Source organism: Eumetopias jubatus, unplaced genomic scaffold (assembly GCF_037043125.1).
Source record: "Eumetopias jubatus isolate StellerSeaLion01/CBP00866 unplaced genomic scaffold, mEumJub1_p1.0 scaffold_3, whole genome shotgun sequence".
NCBI lineage: Eukaryota > Metazoa > Chordata > Mammalia > Carnivora > Otariidae > Eumetopias > Eumetopias jubatus.
The window spans coordinates 184,163,219-184,184,212 of NW_028274809.1; the positions used below are offsets into that span (position 1 = coordinate 184,163,219).

The 20,994-nt window shown below is 41.2% G+C and overlaps 1 protein-coding gene across 3 annotated transcripts in view; it reads right to left on the reverse strand.

Moving 5' to 3' along the window:
* The window catches only part of NALCN (sodium leak channel, non-selective), a 290,181-nt gene that overhangs the window by 42,823 nt on the left and 226,364 nt on the right, over positions 1-20,994 (reverse strand). For 2 of the 3 annotated variants that reach the window (XM_028112068.2, XM_028112069.1), the window contains 3 exons: positions 19,544-19,617; positions 1,105-1,206; positions 616-685 (listed from right to left, as the gene is read on the reverse strand). In XM_028112068.2, coding sequence (XP_027967869.1) covers positions 616-685; positions 1,105-1,206; positions 19,544-19,617 — 246 coding nt within the window. Of the gene's footprint in view, positions 1-615; positions 686-1,104; positions 1,207-8,767; positions 8,855-19,543; positions 19,618-20,994 lie in introns of all 3 variants that reach the window. The other variant, XM_028112067.1, reaches the window with a different exon arrangement.

Consider the following 20,994-nt stretch of genomic DNA (forward strand, 5'->3'; position numbering starts at 1 on the left):
GATTTAAGTTCCTGGAAGGCAGAGGTTTTGTCTTGTTTCCCCACTGCTCCTCCTCACTTAGAACAGGACCTGGCACATAATAAACACTTGGTAAATGTTTTTTTTGAGTCAGTTAATAAATCAATGGATGACCTAGAGTCTGAAAGCAAAGAAATTCTTGGGAAATAGTATGCAGTCTTTGAAAGAAAAATTCTTCCGGAAGTAAGATTTTACTTCTTAGTAGGTAAAGCCCTGAAGTTACAGACACTGGATCTAGATTCCAGAATATTTGGAAATTTTAGTAAAGGTTTAAAGTTAACGATACAGATAAATTCTATATAATGCTTTGAATATCTTTAATGTCAGTCAAAGGCAAGTCACACGTCACTTTTGTGTTGCTATCTTAATGAAGACATGTGCTTTGTGGGATGTCTGGATTTTTGAACAGTTAATGGTCACTCTTTTGTACTGGCCATTCAATTTGCTTCCCGAGTCTCCTGATTTCCTCTGATATAAAGTCTTACGGAGACAGGACAGTGTGACAGAAGGGCCCAGGCGCTGGAACATTCTAAACAGTAATTTAAATGCATTTTCATAATCATGCTTCCCAAATTCAAAGCATCGCTGAGAACTTACATCTTGAGTCAGGGTTTCAAGAGATTTCCCCCTGCTGATCCTCTGGCTATTGGATCCGTGTCTCAGTGACCTAAAACAACCACAACCAACTGGTCAATACATCCAAAGCCAAATTTTGACTTTTGAACAATGGCCATTATAAGTACAAAATAAAGTAACTTTTCTGATAGCATCACAAATGCTTATCATTTCTTTTCCTAGCGAAAGCTTTTGATTATTCAAATGCCTTTGATCTCATCTAACAAATTGCAGAATTTTTCCTTCTGATCCTTAAAAGTAAGAATTTGGCCATCACGAAGGAAAAGGTTTTTGAAAGATTTTTTTTTGACTCTTTGAATCTGATTGTGAGTTTCGTTATTATTGCCATCAGCAAACAGAACAAAGTTCCTCCCACATGCCTGTCTGCTAACCGGGGCTGTGCACAGAGACCATGTCCTGTAAAACTCCTTTCCTTAGTTTCTCTGCAGCTTTGTCTCCTGGTCTATTTACCTGCGCTCTTGGCGGATATGATGCTGCACACTGAGAATTGACCTTTCCTTTGCTGGCTGCCCCTCAAATGATCCGCTCAGCATGCGCTGTCGAGTGCAGGCTCTAGGAAAAAAAAAAAAAAAAAAAGGAGCCCAAGATAAATGCATGATCTGTACACTTGGGATGAATAATAACATAACTGCTCATTACTCTTATTATTTTTAAGGAAACACCAATGATCAGGCAAAACACAGCAAATGACAAATAACCATGGAGGAAAATGGGCTTGAGGCTCAGCGTCAAGAACACTTACAAAACACAGCTGTCACAGCTAGGCGACGCAGGGGTGCTGGAAATAAACAGAAAGCTCCCGCCTGCCACGACCCGTCTCCCCCCACCCAAGGGGGGAGCTTCCATCGGGATCCTGCAAGCAGTAGGGCCAGCCTCACCCTAGGTAGGCATGATGTTGGTTTTGAATTTAGACAAGGAGGTTTCTAAGAACAGCCCTTTGGGGAAGGATTTGTCCACCCAGGCCTCTTGGATGATGGAGTATATGTTCCAAGGAAATTTTGCAGAACTCCAGGGAAATAGGAAAACAAAACTAGACGCGAAAGTGCCTGGTAAAGAGAAGTAATGAAAGCTGAGATTAATACCCAAGAAACCTCAGTCTAAAGCCTGTGGCTTACAGGTAACTGGTTACCACTTTCTTGGCAGCCATGAGAAACTCTGAAGACTTTTTAAAACATGACCCCTTGAAAGCATACCTGGGCTGGTATAGTTTCAGATTTGCTAATGAGGGAAGATAATTGGGTGACTCAACACCTGGTGTGTGAATGATTGGAACAGAAAACAAAATTCCTCTTCCAGAAAGCTCCCTCCAACTGGAAATGACAGCAATTCCCTTGACATAGTAGTCAAGTGGAGAGAAAATAATACAGAGGCTCCGAGACCTGCGTCCCACAGGCGACACTGTCACGGACTAGGTGAGTGACCTTTGGGCTGTTCTTTTATTGGTAAAGTGAGGACAAGACCTTGATCTCAAAGAAAACTCAGAGACTTAAAATGCAAGGATTTTATGATATGCAAATCTTATGATGCCATGTTTTTCCACACCTGAACACATGACTTTTGTCATTGCTTTCCATGAAACTTTCATACTTATGCTTCCTAAAACACATTTCTAGATTGGCTTTGAATTAGATAATCACCGTCTGTCTCAGAGCCAAGATCTTCAAGAAAAAGATCCATGTCTGTTTAGCATACTTTGAAGCAGCTTTTACCATATCACGTGTATATTCAAGTAGTTAAAAACGCTTTTGATGCCAATGAAGATAATTGTGGCAAATACCTATGAAAATCATGCAAATTCAACGAATGTAAATGCGTTACAGGAAGCCATCCCCCCACCCCAACATCACTCTTCTTAGTTTAATAAGCACCACGGAGAAGTTCAAGATAAAACCCAAAGTCAAAATTTCGTCGGACAGCAAGGATTTATGGCAGCGAGAGACAGAGAATGTGCTTATTTCCAGGACTAGGAGGGTGTCCCGCCAAGAAGACGCATTTGTAAGTTAGGCTGAGTTCACAAAGCTTTAGCACGATCTCGCACGATGTATATAGACTAAGAATTGTTCTTCCCTGAACCAAGGACGGCAAATGATGAAGCATCTGGAGAACATCTATTTGGAAAGCAGTGTTATCTTGGCACAGATCTACAGATTCCTGCCATTTGTGTAAACATCAAGGCTTAAACTTTAGCCACTGTCTTAGTAAACTTTATTTTTTGTCATAAGAGTTCCCCCCTCCTAAAGTAGCTGAGCCCTTAGGGCTTACATACAAAGCATATGCAACTTGAATACAGTATACCCTTTCGAGCTGGCTGTCCCTGCTATGTCTGAAATGGAAGAATGTCACGGGCTTCGAGCTGCATCTGATAAAGGACTGCTGGTACTTGCCCCACAGCCCAGTCTGAGCATGCCCAGGCATTCTTGCTGGGGAAGAGTTAGGACTGCATCTACAGACTCCAGAACCTCATGGGTGTCCCAACACCCAAGTCAACTTCACACACCCATTCCCGCTGGGGTGGCTCTGTGGATCCTGCTGAGACTCCCTCCTCTGACCGAACAAGACAGGGAGGTCTCCACGGTGGGTGGAGATGCACCCACTATTGGAAAGACTCCACACCCTATGGCATTTCCATCCTCTCTACCAACAACAGGGCTCAAGTGTGGTGAGAAAGCAACGCCCCTTTCCTCTTTGGCTCAAGATCAGCCCTTTGTTTCCCGCTGGGGTCTAGAGAATTCGGAACATAGCAGTAAAATGGGCTGGAGTTTCAAGCTAAGCACGTGACATGTGCATCTTTGTTCTCTGTAAGAGAAGGTCAGGGTGATGGAGGGGCTGGTTTTTAGCTCTACCCTGCCATCAGAAAACATGTGTTGAACCAGACTGAGACAACCACTCCTATGTGTAGAATATATAAAACCACTGGCTCTCATTTCCTCTTCCTATCACTTTCTTCTGTGTATATAACAGTGTTTGCTGGTACAATTTCAAACCAGAAAACGACGAGAAAGAGAAAAAAATGCTCACTAACTCTGGGCCAGTTAAATGGCGTGACAAGTGACTTCAGAGTTCTGCTCAAGCCAAGCATACACCTTGGTGGTTTGCACTTCCTCATGGAGGGGACCCTGCCAGAGCCTTGTGTTCTCTGAGCAGAGGCTGCTTACCCAACACCTCTTTTCCTGGAACTCCAAAGGTATCCACGTAACCCAAGCAAAGTGAAATCAGGGAGATCCAGCCCTCTTCCCTTAGTGTTCTGAGATCGACTGTGGGGCCTCGGGCTCAGTGCAACTGTCTCTGAGCCCCCGTCCAACCCCACACCCCAGGACTGCCCCCATCTCTGCACCAAGACAAAGGTCAACAACTGTCTCCATCTTCATCTGGCAGCTCAACTCCTGTTGAGTCTCTCAGACCATATGCTCTGATATCTCAGAGCATATCTTTCCTTTGAGTCTCTATAGTGGTTTTTGAAGTAGGAAATTCTTTGGTAAACGCTAGAGTTTCTTAGTGGAAAACTAGGGGCTACATTCACCTAGCAAATTGTTAAATGACCATGTGGGTGAAGGCAATTTGCAGGGGTGGGGTGAGTGGAGGGCACATGAAGGGCAGTTCTTTTGAAGGCTCCTGAAAGCCTTTTTCGTCTACTAAGGACAGTGGCAGATCTTACTAAAATTGAAACTCAAAATTCTCCTCTAGGCACGGCATCCAATATAGTTAATAACCAGCTATTTATCTGTAATAGTTTTCCCACAGAAACAACAGGTAATGGTACAGAAGGAGCAACTCTTCTATAGATATATAAATCTGTCTAGAGGAAAACATATGGGAAACATCTAACTACATTATACAAAAGACCCAGCTGCCAAGAATGGGTTTCCTATGGGTGAAGGGAGGAACTTGGATGGAAGGACCTAAATCTGGGGTATGAGGGAGGACGCAGGGAGCAAGAGACAGAAACTCATGATACATCTGCCCTGAGGACACCCGGACACTGAAGCAGGTATAGAAAGAAGGCCACCTTAGGACGTTTCTGCATAAATAAAAGAGCCTTATGCGTAAGCCATTGTCACATTCTTTGACAATGTAAAATATTTTGCTATTTTGGAAAATAACAGGCTTGGTAGAAAATTATTCACTTCAATCTGGCATGACTGGATTCCACTAAGAGGTTATACATTCTCTACTACAAGGTGCCAAGGTTCACACGAAAGTATGGTAAGCCTCTGCTTTACTATTTTTTAAAGGAAATACAACTGTATTATACACAAGCATATATTGTAATCCAAACTATGAACTACCGCACAGTATTTCTGACATGAGTAATGTAATTACAAACTTTGACAGTTCTATGTCCCATGTTCCTGTGGCATATTATTAACCAACGTTATTCAATGCTTATGGCATTTTTATCATCGTTGGACATTAGATGGTGAGTTCTTTAGGGACCACCTGAGCACTCATCCTCATGTTCCCAGGAAGAGAGGTTGCTGGCGCTCACGGGCAGAGTGATGGAGAGCAGGAGTGAGCTCGAGGCAGACGGTGGAGGTATAAGGAGACAGGAGGCTAAGGGAGGTGCAGGGCTGGATCTGGAACTTGCTAGTCTCCAGGTTCAAACAGCACATTAGGTTAGTACTTTCATACCCAGCAGCATAGCTCAGACAGAAAGTTCTGCCTTCAACTGGACGCCTAATGGAGAAGTCGATTTGAGAACACACAAGGTTTAGAACCATATAGTTCTGATCTCAGCTTTTGCTGGTTGTGGGACCTCAGGTGGGGGATGGGCATCCCCTGAGCCTCTGTGTCCTCTACGTAAAATAGGGAACAACATCACCTTTCCCTCCAACTTCGTAGGGAGTTGGGAGGATCAGCTATGATTATATGAATGTGCCGGTCTTTGGAAATACTGACACTTTGTTTACATTTTAGTTGCTATTATTTACTTTTCTATCTTGTCCCATATCGGGGTTGGTATTAAAACATTCTACAGAGGATGGAGGACAGAAGAGCAAGTGTGGGACAGAGGGTCATATTGGAAGGTAAGTCTTCTCTGTTCTGACCCTGATCAACAGTGATATATGCTACAGACTAGAGCTGAGCCTCTTCACCTGTCTCCACGCATCCACTCTTAATAAACCTTTTGTGTTATTATTGTGAGCAAAGTGATCTCTGAAATGAACACCTGCAAGTCACCATGCAGGTGTTTCTCAGATGGCCCCCAATGATTCCGCCCCTGGTTTTCATGCTCTGGCATAACCCAAGAATGTGGGCAGGACTTAGGGGCTTGCTCTTAACAAATACAAGGCAAATGGGATGGGATAGGTCACAAAAGACACGCATTTCATCTCCTCACTGTCCCTTGTTCCCTCACTTGCTGGCTCTGCTGAAGCAGGCTGCCATGTTGTCCCAGGTCATGGCTGGTCTTAAAACATTTTACAGAGGGCCGAGGACTGCCACCCTCCGTAGAACGGGGAGATCCATTTCTTAGGGAATGAGAAGGGCCTTCTGCTCACAGTGGACGAGTAAGGAACCAAAGCATTAATCGGACCGCTCATGGGGAGCTTAATCGGACCGCTCATGGGGAGCTAAATCTTATTAAGAACGGGAGAGTGAGGGGCACCTGGGTGGCTCAGTCGTTAAGCGTCTGCCTTCGGCTCAGGTCATGATCCCAGGGTCCTGGGATCGAGCCCCGCATCGGGCTCCCTGCTCCGCGGGAAGCCTGCTTCTCCCTCTCCCACTCCCCCTGCTTGTGTTCCCTCTCTCGCTGTGTCTCTCTGTCAAATAAATAAATATTAAAAAAAAAAAAAATGAATGGGAGAGTGAGCGAGGAAGGGGATTCCTCTCGAGCAAGTCAAAATGCCTGCAGCCTAGTGAGAGACCCAGGTAAGCCACACCCAGTTCCTGACTGAGACTTTGAGATTAATCTGCATTGTTTCAATCACCAAGCTTTGGAGTAACTTGTTAGGCAGCAACTGGTAACGAATATAGTTAATCATCGCTGTCTTAAAATCTTCAACATCCTACTGCTCTTCAGAGAAAGACTAAGTCTAGAAGCTCAGCATGACTTCGAAGTCACGTAGGGTCTGCTTCATCTTCTACCATCAAGGACTCGCTCCCGCCATGTCACCCTCTTTGCTCTTTCGGTTCCTTATATGGGCCTCTCTCCAAACAGCTCCAAGAGAGTAGGGGCTGACTTTGTCATTGCTCACTTATTACTTCACCTTGTACATAGTAGGCGCTCAATAAATATTTGTGAAATGAATGAACCTTGAAATTTTGTGAAGATCCAATATTTTAATGTCTCTTTTGATCACTTCACGCTTATGAAGCACGGAAATAATCATGAACAGAACAGCATGTATTTGAAATATGCTTTTTAAGGGGAAGTTAATCTTAATTTTGTCTCCAGTTAGGATACTATGCTACTCAAGGGATGGGCTGCACACCCATAATAGATGAGACTCTGAGACAGGAATAAAAAAAAAATCAGACACTGCTTCTTGCAAGTAGAAAATTTATAAATCTTTTTCTATATTCTACGTGAAGCTATTAAGGGAAACCTACAAGTCAATATGAGGCAGAGCTGAACTCATTTCAATTTCTTAAATGGGGGGGGTCTGATCTGTCACTGGGAACATGGTCTCCATACATGGTGTCTTAGAGGAATCTACTACCACGCTGATATAGTAAGTAAGGCATTTGAGACTTTTATTACTTTACCAATATGAAGTGAGATGTACATATCACTAAAGTTACTCAGTGATAGAACTAGTCAGAAGGAAAAGTATTTGAATATTCGATTAAGTTATATTTTGCCACTTTAAATTTCTTATTAGAATTTAGATGCTTTTTGGTCTCAACTGCAGATAAAATAAATATATTTTCAGGATAAAAACTTTAATTTATTTGTTGCCTAGAGAAAAAGCGAAGCTGATAATATTGAAAACACACACCACGAACTTCAGGCACTGTCTAGCTTTTCTTAGGGGATGGGCCATAGAGTCATGGTATCAAGTCTTCACTGCCTTCTCCGTATTGCTTCATCAGGGCAAGTTTCTTAGAAACTCCATCTAGTGGTTTAACATAAAACATTGCTCTGCCTCTCTTCTGGTACTGGGAGGCACAAGGCTTCAAGTGTCTGGTGAAAAATAATGAAGTCTTTTGTCTTGTCTGAGTGAGGAAATTCTCCATTATGCAGGCATATGTAATCCCTTTATTCCTGCTCCCTGGAGGAGAATTACAGTGGGGCATTTTCCTTTTCCCAGTTGGGGTCAATGTGATGCCCTCTCTACCTTTGAAAGTAAAACAAGACTAGGACCCCTGATGATGATTCAAATGTGGGAATATTCTTCAGCAAACACACATTCCCAGTTGCAAAAATATTACCCCTGGTTTCTTGCCAAGCCTTTGAAAAAAACATATGAAAGATTGATTCTATTTTTTCCCCCTCTCTCTGCATTGCTTTGTGCTGTGGAATTTCAATTGCCCCTTATATGACAGCCATATATATATATATATATATATATATATATATAATCTTTTATGGAGGTTGAGGGAAGAGAATCATGTCTTAAGAAATTGTCTCTATTTTTCTTGACACTCGTCCACCTAAAATATTTTAAAATTGGCCCAAAGATTATGGTTATAAGAGAGATCTTTGGAGCTTTATTAGCCTTTAAACACCACTAGTTGTTTATAGAAATAGTAGCAGGGGGTCCTCGGTTTCTTTCTTCTCTCTCTCCATATCTTCTTTCTTAATGTTCCAGAACAAGGGTGTGGGAAAAGCCTGTACATTCTGTAATGAAAGAGAGAGGTCTATGAGTCTTCAAATTATTTTCATTCATTATAGAAAAGTCAGATTGCATGAAACCATCTGGTATTAAACGTAATTACCGTCGAAAGGAACTGCAATGTAACTTTGCAGAGCATTAAATTTGAGGGATTTTACTTAGATTTTTGAGCTCCACAAGTTTATACATTGCAAAGTATTATCGAATGTTGGTTAATATAATGTAATCACACCAAGAGAAAACAGGAAAATAGTCCTTCAGTGGTAATTACGTGAAACTATGGCTGTAGACCAGGGTAAGAGAATGGGTAATGAGTATTTCCTGGAAAGGGCTCTTACCTGACTCCAGGAGAGTGACAATGAAATCCTCCTAAGGGGAGACAACCACAGATGCTAATAGGTGAGCTTCTCTGTAATGGCCTCTTGCTGAGATGAGGAAAAAGCTGCATTTTTATCGTAGTGAATACCCCAATCCTTTGTGAGTCAACCCAGTCCTGAGTAAACGGATATGGCTCTTTAGTATTAAGCGACATCCGATTTGTTCTTTCCAACCTTGTGCTATTCATAAAAATGTTGTCATATGTACACAAGTAAATACACGGGCAACCAGAACCTCACGGTAGATTGAATACATAAAGGAAGCCTTATTGTCTTATCATAAGTAGGTATAATAAATAAAAAGGAAAATCTGTGCATGGGAAATCCCTGCCTTCAGTGCATCTATTAGAATTCAGGAAATAAGACTGTCTGAAACCTCACACCGTACTGGGGGTTTAAATTTAGTAATGCTCCATCTGACTCAGAAAAACGTAAATTACAATGCAAAGACTGAACTTTTTATTATAAGAAAAGTGAAATTTTGCAAATGTTGCATAAACCATATGAACCAATTTTTCTACCCATACGGATTTTCTTATACTACTTATTACTTTATGCTCCAATGATAAAATAGGAAAAGAAAAACCCTGTTCAAATATCTTGCTGCATCTGTTAGATGAAATTTAATAGTAGCTTTCCTGATGCATAGCACTATTACAATCACTTTGTAATAATGTACACATCATGTACAATCTCAATGAAATAGAACATATTTTGATTATCACAAATCAGGAAAGACTGAGGAGAACATGTTTAGAATATATTATTTTACTGTGCATGATGACGGACATTAACTAGACTTACTGTGATGATCATTTCACAATACACACAAATCCCCTTGAATTATGTTGTACATCTGAAATTAATATAATGCTATGTGTCAATTACATCTCAATAAAAAATTTAAGAAAAGTTCAAGGAAAGAAAGTTTGGTTTTAAAAAAGCAAAAAAAATTATTTTGCTTAAATTAAGTTATATTTGGCCTCTTCGAAATTTTCACCTTTTATGTTTTATACAAATGCTTATACCCAGAGATCTTATCTCCTTATTGCTCTCTGAATACACTTAATTTCCACATATTTACTTAATCTCTGTTTCTCCAAATGGTCTTTAACTTAATCTACAAGAGTTTTTAAATGTCAGGAATAAGAGAAACCAACAACTAGGCGGCCTAAATACAATCACAGATAAATATTTATGAAACTATCTAATATTTTATTACATATTTGGTTAATATTTAATGTTTTGCTGGTAATATATTCGAAATTAATAATTAGTATTTAATATATGAACATCTATAAATATATTACACATGTTAACAAATATCTTTACTAAATCAAATGTTAATAATTTAATGTTTTATTAATATTGAGTATATTAATACCCAGTACTCTGGTTTTTGAAGACTTCGGGTTATTCTTGCCAAATATTTGTCCTAAAAAATTGCTGCTATGAATGGATAAAGAAGATGTGGTCTATATATACAATGGAATATTATGCAGCCGTCAAAAAACCCGAAATCTTGCCATTTGCAACGATGTGGATGGAACTAGAGGGTATTATGCTGAGTGAAATAAGTCAATCAGAGAAAGACATGTATCATATGATCTCACTGATATGAAGAATTCTTAATCTCAGGAAACAAACTGAGGGTTGCTGGAGTGGTCGGGGGTGGGAGGGATGGGGTGGCTGGGTGATGGACATTGGGGAGGGTATGTGCTACGGTGAGCGCTGTGAATTGTGTAAGACTGATGAATCACAGACCTGTGCCTCTGAAACAAATAATACATTATATGTTAAAAAAAAAAAGAAGATAGCAGGAAGGGAAAAATGAAGGAGGGGAATCGGAGGGGGAGACGAACCATGAGAGACTATGGACTCTGAGAAACAAACTGAGGGTTCTAGAGGGGAGGGGGTGGGGGGATGGGTTAGCCTGGTGATGGGTATTAAAGAGGGCACATTCTGCATGGAGCGCTGGGTGTTATGCACAAACAATGAATCATGGAACACTACATCAAAAACTCATGATGTAATGTATGGTGATTAACATAACAATAAAAATTAAAAAAAACCTGCTTCTATGTCAGGAGGCTGACCCAAACCCAGCTTTAGGGGTATCTGCTTCCTCTCATCTGCAGGGTCTTTCTGGCCCCTCTCCCCTCCCCTCCCTCCCTCCCTGCAGCTGGAGCGCATTCCACTGAGTGGTTGGCAGGTCTAACCCGAAGGTCTGTGAGAGGCTGCAAGGTGCTCAGGCCCTCTGAGCCATGCAGAGTGCGTCTTGCTAGTGGTGCCCAGAAAGTGGAGCTGCAGAGAACTCACTTGACCTTCTCCAAAGCTGTTGAATCACTAGGCTACACGATGAAACAAGAATTTGAAAAGAAGAGCTTGCCAAATGGGCAGGAGCACCCGGGGTAAGATGCTAACGCTTCGCATTATTAAGCTCCCTCAGATTTCTATGTAATTGGTCCTGCTTCAGATTTCTATGTAATTGGTCCTGGAAGCTCTGGGTCTAGACCAGAGAGAACAGAGTAAGAATGAAGAGGCTGCTTGTGCTTTCCTCAAAGTCTCCCTGTCCTGTAGCTAATGATGTGCATAGAAACAGCTGGCCTCTTGGAGGGCATCACTGCGGTTTAATCTGAATGCTTACCTCCAGAAAACGCCACTATCTCCTCAGTCTCTGCACTCTCAGGCTCATCTGTCTTCCTGAGGAGTGTGACCTAGATGCTTACGTTCTAGAGAAGAGCCCAGGTGTCAGTTCGTCTGTCCTGGACCCCGGGGAGGCAGAGCTGGGAGAACAGGGACCTGGAAGAGGCCACGGGGCAAAAACACACTTGCGTTCAGCCTACAGCCCATGACGAAGCCCCCTGGCTAAGTCCTCAGCCCCCCATCAGTCACAGAGCTCCAAAGTCAGGGGCAAACCGAGGTTCCAGGTAGGCAGTCACCACCCGTGCAGAAGACAATGCCATGCTCGTCTCAGCCACGGCAGTCACTGTGCCTCTGCGGGCGGTGCCTCTGAAGGCAGGTAGAGATTCTCTTCCAGCTGGTCCTCAGGCCCTGATCACCAGCCCCTCCTACCCAGTGATCTTGGTTTCAGTTCCATTCTCAATCATTCTTCCACCTGCCAAATCAATCAGGCTCACCTTTACCAACACCTGTGACCATGCCCTCCCCTCTCCCTTGGCCGGTTGTACTTGCAACGTGCTGGTCTCTACCCGTTTGGCTAGGTTTCCTAATTCTGGGATAGGACCATTTTTTCCCCCTGGCTCAATCAAGCAGAATGGAGAATGTCATAGTTGCACTTCAGGCATTTCAAAGATCATGGGTCTCTATTCCCAGGACTTTCAGCCAGCTATTGGCGATGCCAACCGTGGTTGATGAATCTGTGTTATTAGTTTGGGAGTATATCCATGAAATGTTCTGATGATACCTTATGTTAGCAAGACTAGCACAGTGGCCTGACTCGCTAGACAGGGTGACTTTAGGCAAGTCGCCTAAGCTTCCTGAGCCTTAATTTCTTCATCTCTAAAACAGAGCTAATACTCCTTGACTTTTGGGGTTTGCTATGAGGCCCTAGTGAGACAGAGCTTAGAAAGGAGTACAGTGTTGAGCACACAGTCACTTTCCAGTAAACGGGAGAACTTAGTTGCATAAGTTGTTGGGGACACATAAATATGGCTGCCCATTTGGGAAATCAGGTTGTAGTAGGTATTGATGTGATACCCAAGATCATTTCTATGGTATGTGATCTTGGGAGAAAGTACTTACCCAGTCTAAGACTGAGTTTTGTCATGCATAACATGGGGGTAATAACTGTTTTTCTGCATAGGTGTGTTGTACTGACTGACTGAGATAACACGCGTAAGACCTTAGCATCATACGTGGGTCTTCACAAGTACTCATCATTCATTCTTTTCCCATCTCCTCTCCATCTTCATGTTGGAAAGGCATTTTCATGGCATAATGGAAATAAGATTAAAAGGTAGAAAACACTCTATTTTATGAAACATTTTAGTAAATGATCTTAACTTTTAAAGTCAGTCAGGGAACCATGACAATGCTCTGTATGAATCTTCTTGTCACAGTTGTGTTCAGGGAACTAGAGGTATTATTGAAGACCCCTCCACCTGACTAGTGTCACAGTACGTTCTCAGGGCAAACATGAGCTCCTTGAGGGGATAATCTATGTGTCCAGTATCTTGGAAAATGCCTCGCACACAGAAGATGCTACAGAAGTATTTCTTGAATGAGTGAGTCCTCTCTGTCAGGATGAAAATCTAGCTAATGCCATTTAAAAATCTATATCTTAATAAATATGTTCTGACTTTATTTATATATAAATTGTATTTCTAGTCAATAAAAATGATTCTCTTACAGAAAAACTAACCCCCCACATCATTAATTATATTTAATTTTTTTGTAGTAAGTAGTATTCAACTAACAACTATTCCTTAGACTTTAGTTTTTAAGATTTTATTTACTTATTTGAGAGAGAGAGAGCGAGAGAGCACAGAGAGTGAGAGGGAGAAGCAGACTCCCCACTGAGCAGAGAACCCAACATGGGGCTCAATCCCAGGAACCTGAGATCATGACCTGAGCCAAAGACAGATGCTTAACCGACTGAGCCACCCAGGCGCCCCACTACTATGCCTTAGACTTTAAAAAATTATTAATACCAGTGCGCGGCAAGGAGAATTTTGTCATAGATCCAAATATCAGAATGCAAATATCATACTAGACCAAGCGTTCAAAAAAGCTGTAATGATACTTCCTAACTAGTGAGGTCCTGATGGCCAAGGATGGCATTTTCTAAAGTAATGTAAAATGTTTAATTATTTTATTTTTTACATTTCTCTCTGTATTCAGCCTAGCAGGAATGATAATGCATCTGTGCTCAATTTCAGGGCTCTGAAGGGACAAATCTCAGTAGAGGGCGCGAGGCTGTGGAAAGCGCACTGCTATTTGTTTTGATTTCTCCTGATGTAGTGGAAAGGTCACTGCTTTCTGAGGGAAGCTTCCTTGGTGAAGCTGAACGGCACAGGCCAAGTCAAAACGAGAGTGAATTTCACAGTAACCCTGGATTTTACAATTTAGGTGATGGAACATCCTCCTCTGTACACTCCTCCCCAGATAAATCTTGGAAAAACAAATACGGATGCCCATTTGCCCCAGGCAAACCCCTGCATGCAAGCATGTGACCGTAACCTCGAGATCTGTCAGAATGCCCCACTTTTGTTTCTATCAGAGAGTTCCCAAATCTGTGGAGAAATTCATTTCTATTTCTCGGAGCATGGATTGATTTTAAGAAAATACTACATGGAAGAACACAGATGAACAAATTAGAGATGATTATGTGTAGAAGTCACTGGTGACTCCGATGATTCAAATACCTCCGACTCTAGGCCCCTTTCTCTCTGACTTTTCCCTTTGTCGGCTCAAATTTCCTCTTCATAGGCAAGGTATATAGCATACTCTTTTCTGGAATAACGTAGATATTGTTTCAAATGGAAATGTGGATCCCCTGAGCACTGAGACTCAGGGCAGCCCCGCAGCTTAATCATCAGGACTAAGAACTTAGGCCTCTCCATCAATAGGACTTTACTATTCATTCCAGGAAATTCCTACCCAAGAATTTAAGGCTCTTAACCAATAAGTAATTTCACTGTTAGCTTCAGGAAGTCTCTGAAAATCCATTCATCTGAATTATAGACTCATGGACCAGCCCCTGCCTCTAGATAATATATCACTCAACTGGTCAAACCAAGCTCCTAAAAATAATTGGTACTCAGGCCAAGACCCTGCCCAGCTCGGTCCATCAATCCTAAACATTTTTAAAAAAAATGCTTTTCTAAAAATCTTGCAATTTATTTTTAAAGGTAATGCATGGAGATGGTTAAAAATTCAGAAGACAGAATAGAATAGACTTCTGGGCAGCAGAAAGTTACCCCACATCAGGAAGGAAAGAGAAAAACAGAGGAGCAAACTCCATTGGAACAACTGACAACTGAACTGTGGAGCCAGAGCAGGTGGAAAGAACACTGGGGGCCTGGGGAGACCAAGGGATGTGCCCTCCGCTGTGCCCCGACCCCAGGGGAGGCCAAGGGATGTCCCCTCTTCTGTGCCCCCAACCCCAGAATAGTAATGGGTACCTGTCCGTAATAAGTACTGTGTATCCTGGAGAGTCCTAAACTCTTTTTTTTTTTTTTTTTTCAAATTGAGGTATAATTGACATATAGTACTCTATTAGCTTCAAGGTATACAACATAATGATTCGATGTTTGTATATATTGTGAAATGATCTAAACTCTTACAGCAAGAATCTTGCCCGATCTCAATCACTAAAAACCACCCCAAGCCGAAAACCTTACACATATCCACTCCTGACCCATCCCTTGTGAGACGTTACTAAGAGTGCTGAGGTGGTGGTCTCCCTCACTATAATAAGTATTAAATCTCACTTTGATTAACCAATAGATTGTTCAGACAACCAACTGGGGCAGTCTACACTGCAAAGGCAGGTAAGTGAGTTGCTTAAGGTTATGGAGGAGCCGAGCCAGATGCTGGTCCAGGCCTTCTGACACCAAGTCCAGTAGCTTACGTTAGAACTATGGTGACCCTGAGGATTACTTCCTCCAATCCTTAAATTGTCAGAAAACTGGGGATTTAAATAATTTACCTGTTTACCTTAGATTAGGGATATGTTTTGTATTATTTTCCCCAAATATTTGTTATTTTTAAAAGTTATTTCTAAGACACCAGTATTTTGTAACATCTTCCCCACTTACCATTGGATTTCAAGTTTATGTGACTTATCTCCATCTGCACCCAAATCAGGACACACACCCACCTGTGACATATTTGCCAGAATGATTCAGCTGAGGTCTTTCTCTAATGAGACATTCCTAGAGTGCACTCCTGCCTCCTTGGGGAGGAACCTCTTCAGTGAAACTGAGGACAGTAAGGCTATGAAAATAAAAGACTCAGGAAAATTACAAGTGACAGAGTACTGGAACAAGTCTCTGCTAGGCTTCTTTCTTCTGGGTCAAGGCAGACCCATCCATGAAGACACGAAACCTGCACCTCCTCGTCTCAACGTTCTCTCCTTCTGGCAAAACCTCCCTTTCAGAACGCAAATGGTCACGGGAGAGGCCATTTTCCCACAGCTTCAGTGAGGGGTAACGGACAAGTAGTGTTGTGTAAATATAAGGTGTACCACGTGATTTGAAGTGTGTATATACTTTTTAAAAGATTTATTTTATTTTTTAGAGAGAGAGCACAAGATGGAGGGGCAGAGGGAGAAGGAGGGAGAGCATCTCAAGCAGACTCCCTGCTGAGCGCAGAGCCTGATGCAGTGGCTCATGACCCTGAGATCGTGACCTGAGCCGAAACCAAGAGTTAGCCGCTTAACTGACTGAGCCACCAGGTGCCCCTGATGTGTGCATAACTTGTGAAATGATCACAATGACGATAGTTAACACATTCATCACTTTCCATAATTATGATTTTTGTGTGTGTGTGTATGGTGAGAACACTTATGATCCACTCTCTTAGCAAGTTTCAAGTCTACAATACAGTATTATTAACTAGAGTCACCAGACTGTACGTTAGATCCCTGAATTTATTCAGCTTAAAACTGGAAATATGTACCCTTTGACCACCAACTCCCCATTTGCCCTACGCCCCAGGGCCTGGCAATCCCCAATCTACTCCGTTTCAATGAGTTTGACTTTTTTTAGATTCCACATGTAATTGACATCATTCAGCATCTGTCTTTCTACTTCTAACTTACCCAGGAATGCTGCAGTTTAATGAACAAAGAGACTAAGCCTAGGGGAGAAGAGTCTCCCCAGGGAGTAGGACTACCCTGAAAGAATGGTAGAAACTTCTCCTTCTTCCCCGTTTTGTGTAGGGCTAGTTGTCCTGAGGTGACTGTAAATGTTCTCCTTTTCTTTCTTTTAATTTCTCTTAACCTTTCTTCTTTCCTTTTCTTTTCAGTTGTTGTTGCTCCTTGGAAAACAGCATAGAAGAATGCCCATGGACCCACAGACATGGACCCGATCTATTCTTGACCTTCTTACTTATGGGTTACGTTATAATGCAGGTATGATATTATTATTATATTATTGCTATTGCTATATTATGAGTGAAAAAAGAGAAGCACACTCAAACTATCAGTTTGACATCTTGTCCTTAATTCTTGCACAGACTAATGTAGCACCGACAAGGAAATCATTTTCACAGGAGGAAAGAGCTAAATGGCTTTTCTAAAGATTAAATTCGTATTCTTAAAAAAAAAATCTTAATTTTTTTTCTAATTGTAAAAATTGGAAAATTAATTTTTCTAATTGTAGGGTATTATTTCCTGAGATTGACTGGGTGACAGCACCCCCAGGGAGCTGCCTTTCATTTTGTGGTGTGCTGGGTTGTCCTAAAATGCCAATGGCTCTGGGTGTCCCTGAAACCACACAATTACTGGGCAAGTCTGAGGGCATCCCTATTCCCTGATGGTCTTAAAAATTTGGCTCAGGTACCCCCCACAAATTTTCTCTCTCTCTTTCTCTCTCTCTCTCTTTCAATTTTCTCTTTTTAAAACCACTTCTAAACATTTAAAAACCAACAACTAAATTTCCCCCTCACAATGTTAATTAGCAGTAAAGGATGTGATTTCTAGCATTATCATATCTGTGCTTCAATATGACTTTGAGAAAACACTGGAGAGTCTTATTCATCTAATGCGTTCACTTTTATGACTTTGGGCACCATAAAGTCAGCCTTCAGTGTCAAGCCAATGAGCCAAATCTGTCAGAAAAAGTCTGACTTTATTTTTCAAATCATATGACACGTTAACACACGCCCTTGAGACACCCGCATTATTCCTAAGGCCTATCCCTAAGGTGGATGAATTCTTGGAGGGAGGTTTTCCAAAAACTTGTCACCTGGATAGACGATAAGACAATAAGATGCTGCCCAGGGGGATTCCCCCTTCTGGAGAAAGCCGCATGGGAACACTCCTTATGTTTAGCAACCCAGATCAATAAGCACCATAGTTTCACATTTCTTGTGTGTGGATGAGAGTCTCCCCTTTCTTTTGTAAACTAGGAGCAGGTGAATAAGAAAAAGGTGGTGGAAAAGGAAAACTGGAAGACCAAATTTAAGAAAGAGTTCATTGGGAAGCAAGGTTCTTGAAGTGGCTTCTTCTAAGTATCCCTGTCTGCCTGTGCTCTGGAAGTCTCTGGGAACCCCCAGGGCACATTTAGGAAGGTAGTTATTCTGGGTAGGTGAGTAATGTCATTTTGGTTCTGAATTTGGCAGGTAGACTCTGAATACAGGCCAGAGTATTACACTCCCCTCATGGGGTGTTGTAGATTTTAGGCTGAATTCTCTTCCCTGTGAGTGTGGCTGTGGGGCTGGACCCGCACACTGTCTGTCTTGTGTGAAAAGGGGAGTGTCTTCAAGACACTAAGGATTGATCCTGCCAGGAATTTGTCTAGTATAGTACTTGCAGCTTGATAAAGACCCTGGAGAACCATGTAGTGTTCAAGGCCGGCCCCATGATGTTATCTGATGGCAGTTGGATTGAGCCAGTTGGAAGCAAACTGAAATTGGGACACAGGTTGTTACAAATGTGCTGAGAAGTTTTTCTTTCTCTATGTCAACCAGACCTCTTAGATTCATCTTATTATACTTTGTGGTGATAATATACAAGCCCCAGAAACATTTATTCTCTTCTCATAAAAGGTACTCCCAACGCATACTCATATCTATACGTGAATTGTCAGCCAATAAAAGAATGAATACACAAAATACTCTCTTGACTAGTTAGGATCATTTTTGGTATACAAATTTCAGGTACTGCTATAAACTCAAAATAGCTTCTCAAGCCATATATATTAGCCTTATTTCCTCATTACAGTTATCCAGGTTATAGCGATATACACTCTGGCAAAAACTCTTTAATGACTATTCCTAGAGGAGAGGTAGAAAAGAAGAGAGTCTAACTCCTTCCCCTCAGCACAAGTTGGAGGGGGCTTCCCAGTATAAAATTCATCCGTTCATCTTGTCAGCCATTCTCCTTCCAGCCCCCCAATATTTAGTTGTATAATTACACATGTCTGTGTAATATATCTGCCAAAAAATTACATTCCAAATGCTCATGCATTTTTATAAAGATCACGTTACTTCATATTATGACACAGTCTTCTAAAATACTCTTAAGTAGCTAGCTTGATGTTCCTTTCTGATACTTTATCAAGGCAGGTTTAAGAAAGTAACATTAAAGTTGTATGTTTTCATAAGCATTTTAAAATGGATATGCTTTTGAGTCTTACAGATTTTAAATACATTATTCTTAATAGATTAATAAATCATAATTACTTCTAAAAAGCTTACCCTTTTACCATTTTCCCCTTAGATTGTGATTTGTCCCTCAGATATCACAAAAGACATAAAACATGGAAGAATAAAAGTTATTTTCATCTTTTTGTAAAGGTTTATACTTACAATTTATGTGTGAGTGAATGAAAAGAAAAATGCACGACTGAGCTAATAAAATATTACTTTTCCAGGAAAAATATTAATGATGTATTTGACATTTTTATAAGTATATAATTACGTAAATCTAATTTCCAGTGGAAAGTGTGTATTGATACTCAGAAAATGAGCTCATTAAAAAGAAAGATCTCTTCTTTGCTTAATATAATCCCACTTGTTTAAATATGTATCAATGTTTGATGGTGTTACCTTAAGATTTTAGTGACTGCAGTCTCCTTTTCTAGAAGATTCCTTGCCCTTATGCTGAAAACAGACTTGCGAAGCTGAAAAATTATAAGTGCGACTTTAGTTTTGGAATGTAAAGGGATAATATACTGACAAATCATTACATACATTAAATAGATAACACTATTAAAACATCAAACATGAATTTTTTTTCCACTAAAGCATCATTATACGATTGATTCTGTCATTTATTTTTTTAAAAAGATTTATTTATTTATTTAGAGAGAGCACAAGCAGGAGGGGCAGGGAGAGGGAGAGAGGATCTCAAGCAGACTCCATGCTGAGTGTGGAGCCCAACACGGGGCTCAGTCTCAGGGCCCCAAGATCACCACCAGAGCCGAAACCAAGAGTTGGATGCTCAACCGCCTGCACCACACAGGCGCTCTGAGTCTGTCATTTAATTTTGTTTTCTATTTTCACTTTTATGTGGGCAGAAATGCAAACAAGCTTGTGGGGCCACACGTCATAGCTATAACGTCTTAATCTGAATAGGTTTTCCAGTGTCCAGAGAATTTAACGTTAAGATAAATATTAGACTCTTTCTTGCCATTGTCCAATAAAATGTTCTCTAATCCACTTTACACCTGTTTCAGGTTCTTGGCCTGGGACCTGATACTAATCTGAATGATGAGTTCAAAAAGTTGTTTTGCCTACAGGCATGGAGACAAATGAGATGAGCTTTCAAGGTTGCTTCCTAGTTGGTGATGATGAAATTATTCCAGGGAAAAGCACTAAGAAAAACAAAATCCTGGAGGCTGCCTACAAACCAGAAGATTCTCCAAACCCAGCTCTGTCCTGCTTGATAGTTGCAGAATCAGAGGGGTGACAGGTGTACAGAGAACTGAAGTGGGCAAAAACAGGGCAGAGAAAGAACAGGGAAGCATGCCATCCTAAGAAAATTCCTAATAACAAATGACTAGAAAGGGTAACTCCAGTAGTCAGACCAAAGGTAATACTCGGACAACAACCTGCTCATCTTGATCAATAGATTAGGTTATATTTACTAAGCACTTAGTATGCTATTAGTGGCTATTAGAGATATGGGTTAGCTAGGAATCAGAATTCTTGCTTACCAGAATTGAAAAGCCTAGTTACAAAGGCAGACTATGATGCGTGACATTACCAGTAAAAAGTAGACAGTAAAGTGCTGGATGATATGTCCAGTAGAAAAGATGAGAAGGCTATAGGACTCCAGATGGGGAGAAATATGCGTGTCTGAAATAGTCAGCAAAGACGTTATTGAAGGAGTAGAAGTTGCTCTGACTTGAAAAATGGTTAAGATTTACATAGTGTAGGGGGCTGTGGGCAAAGAACTGCAGTTGGAAATGCATGCATGGGGCAAAGTAATCCGGAGCAGACTATTTGCATAAGTGCTGAGCTAGGTGGAGGAAAGAGTGTAAGGCATACTGTGTTTC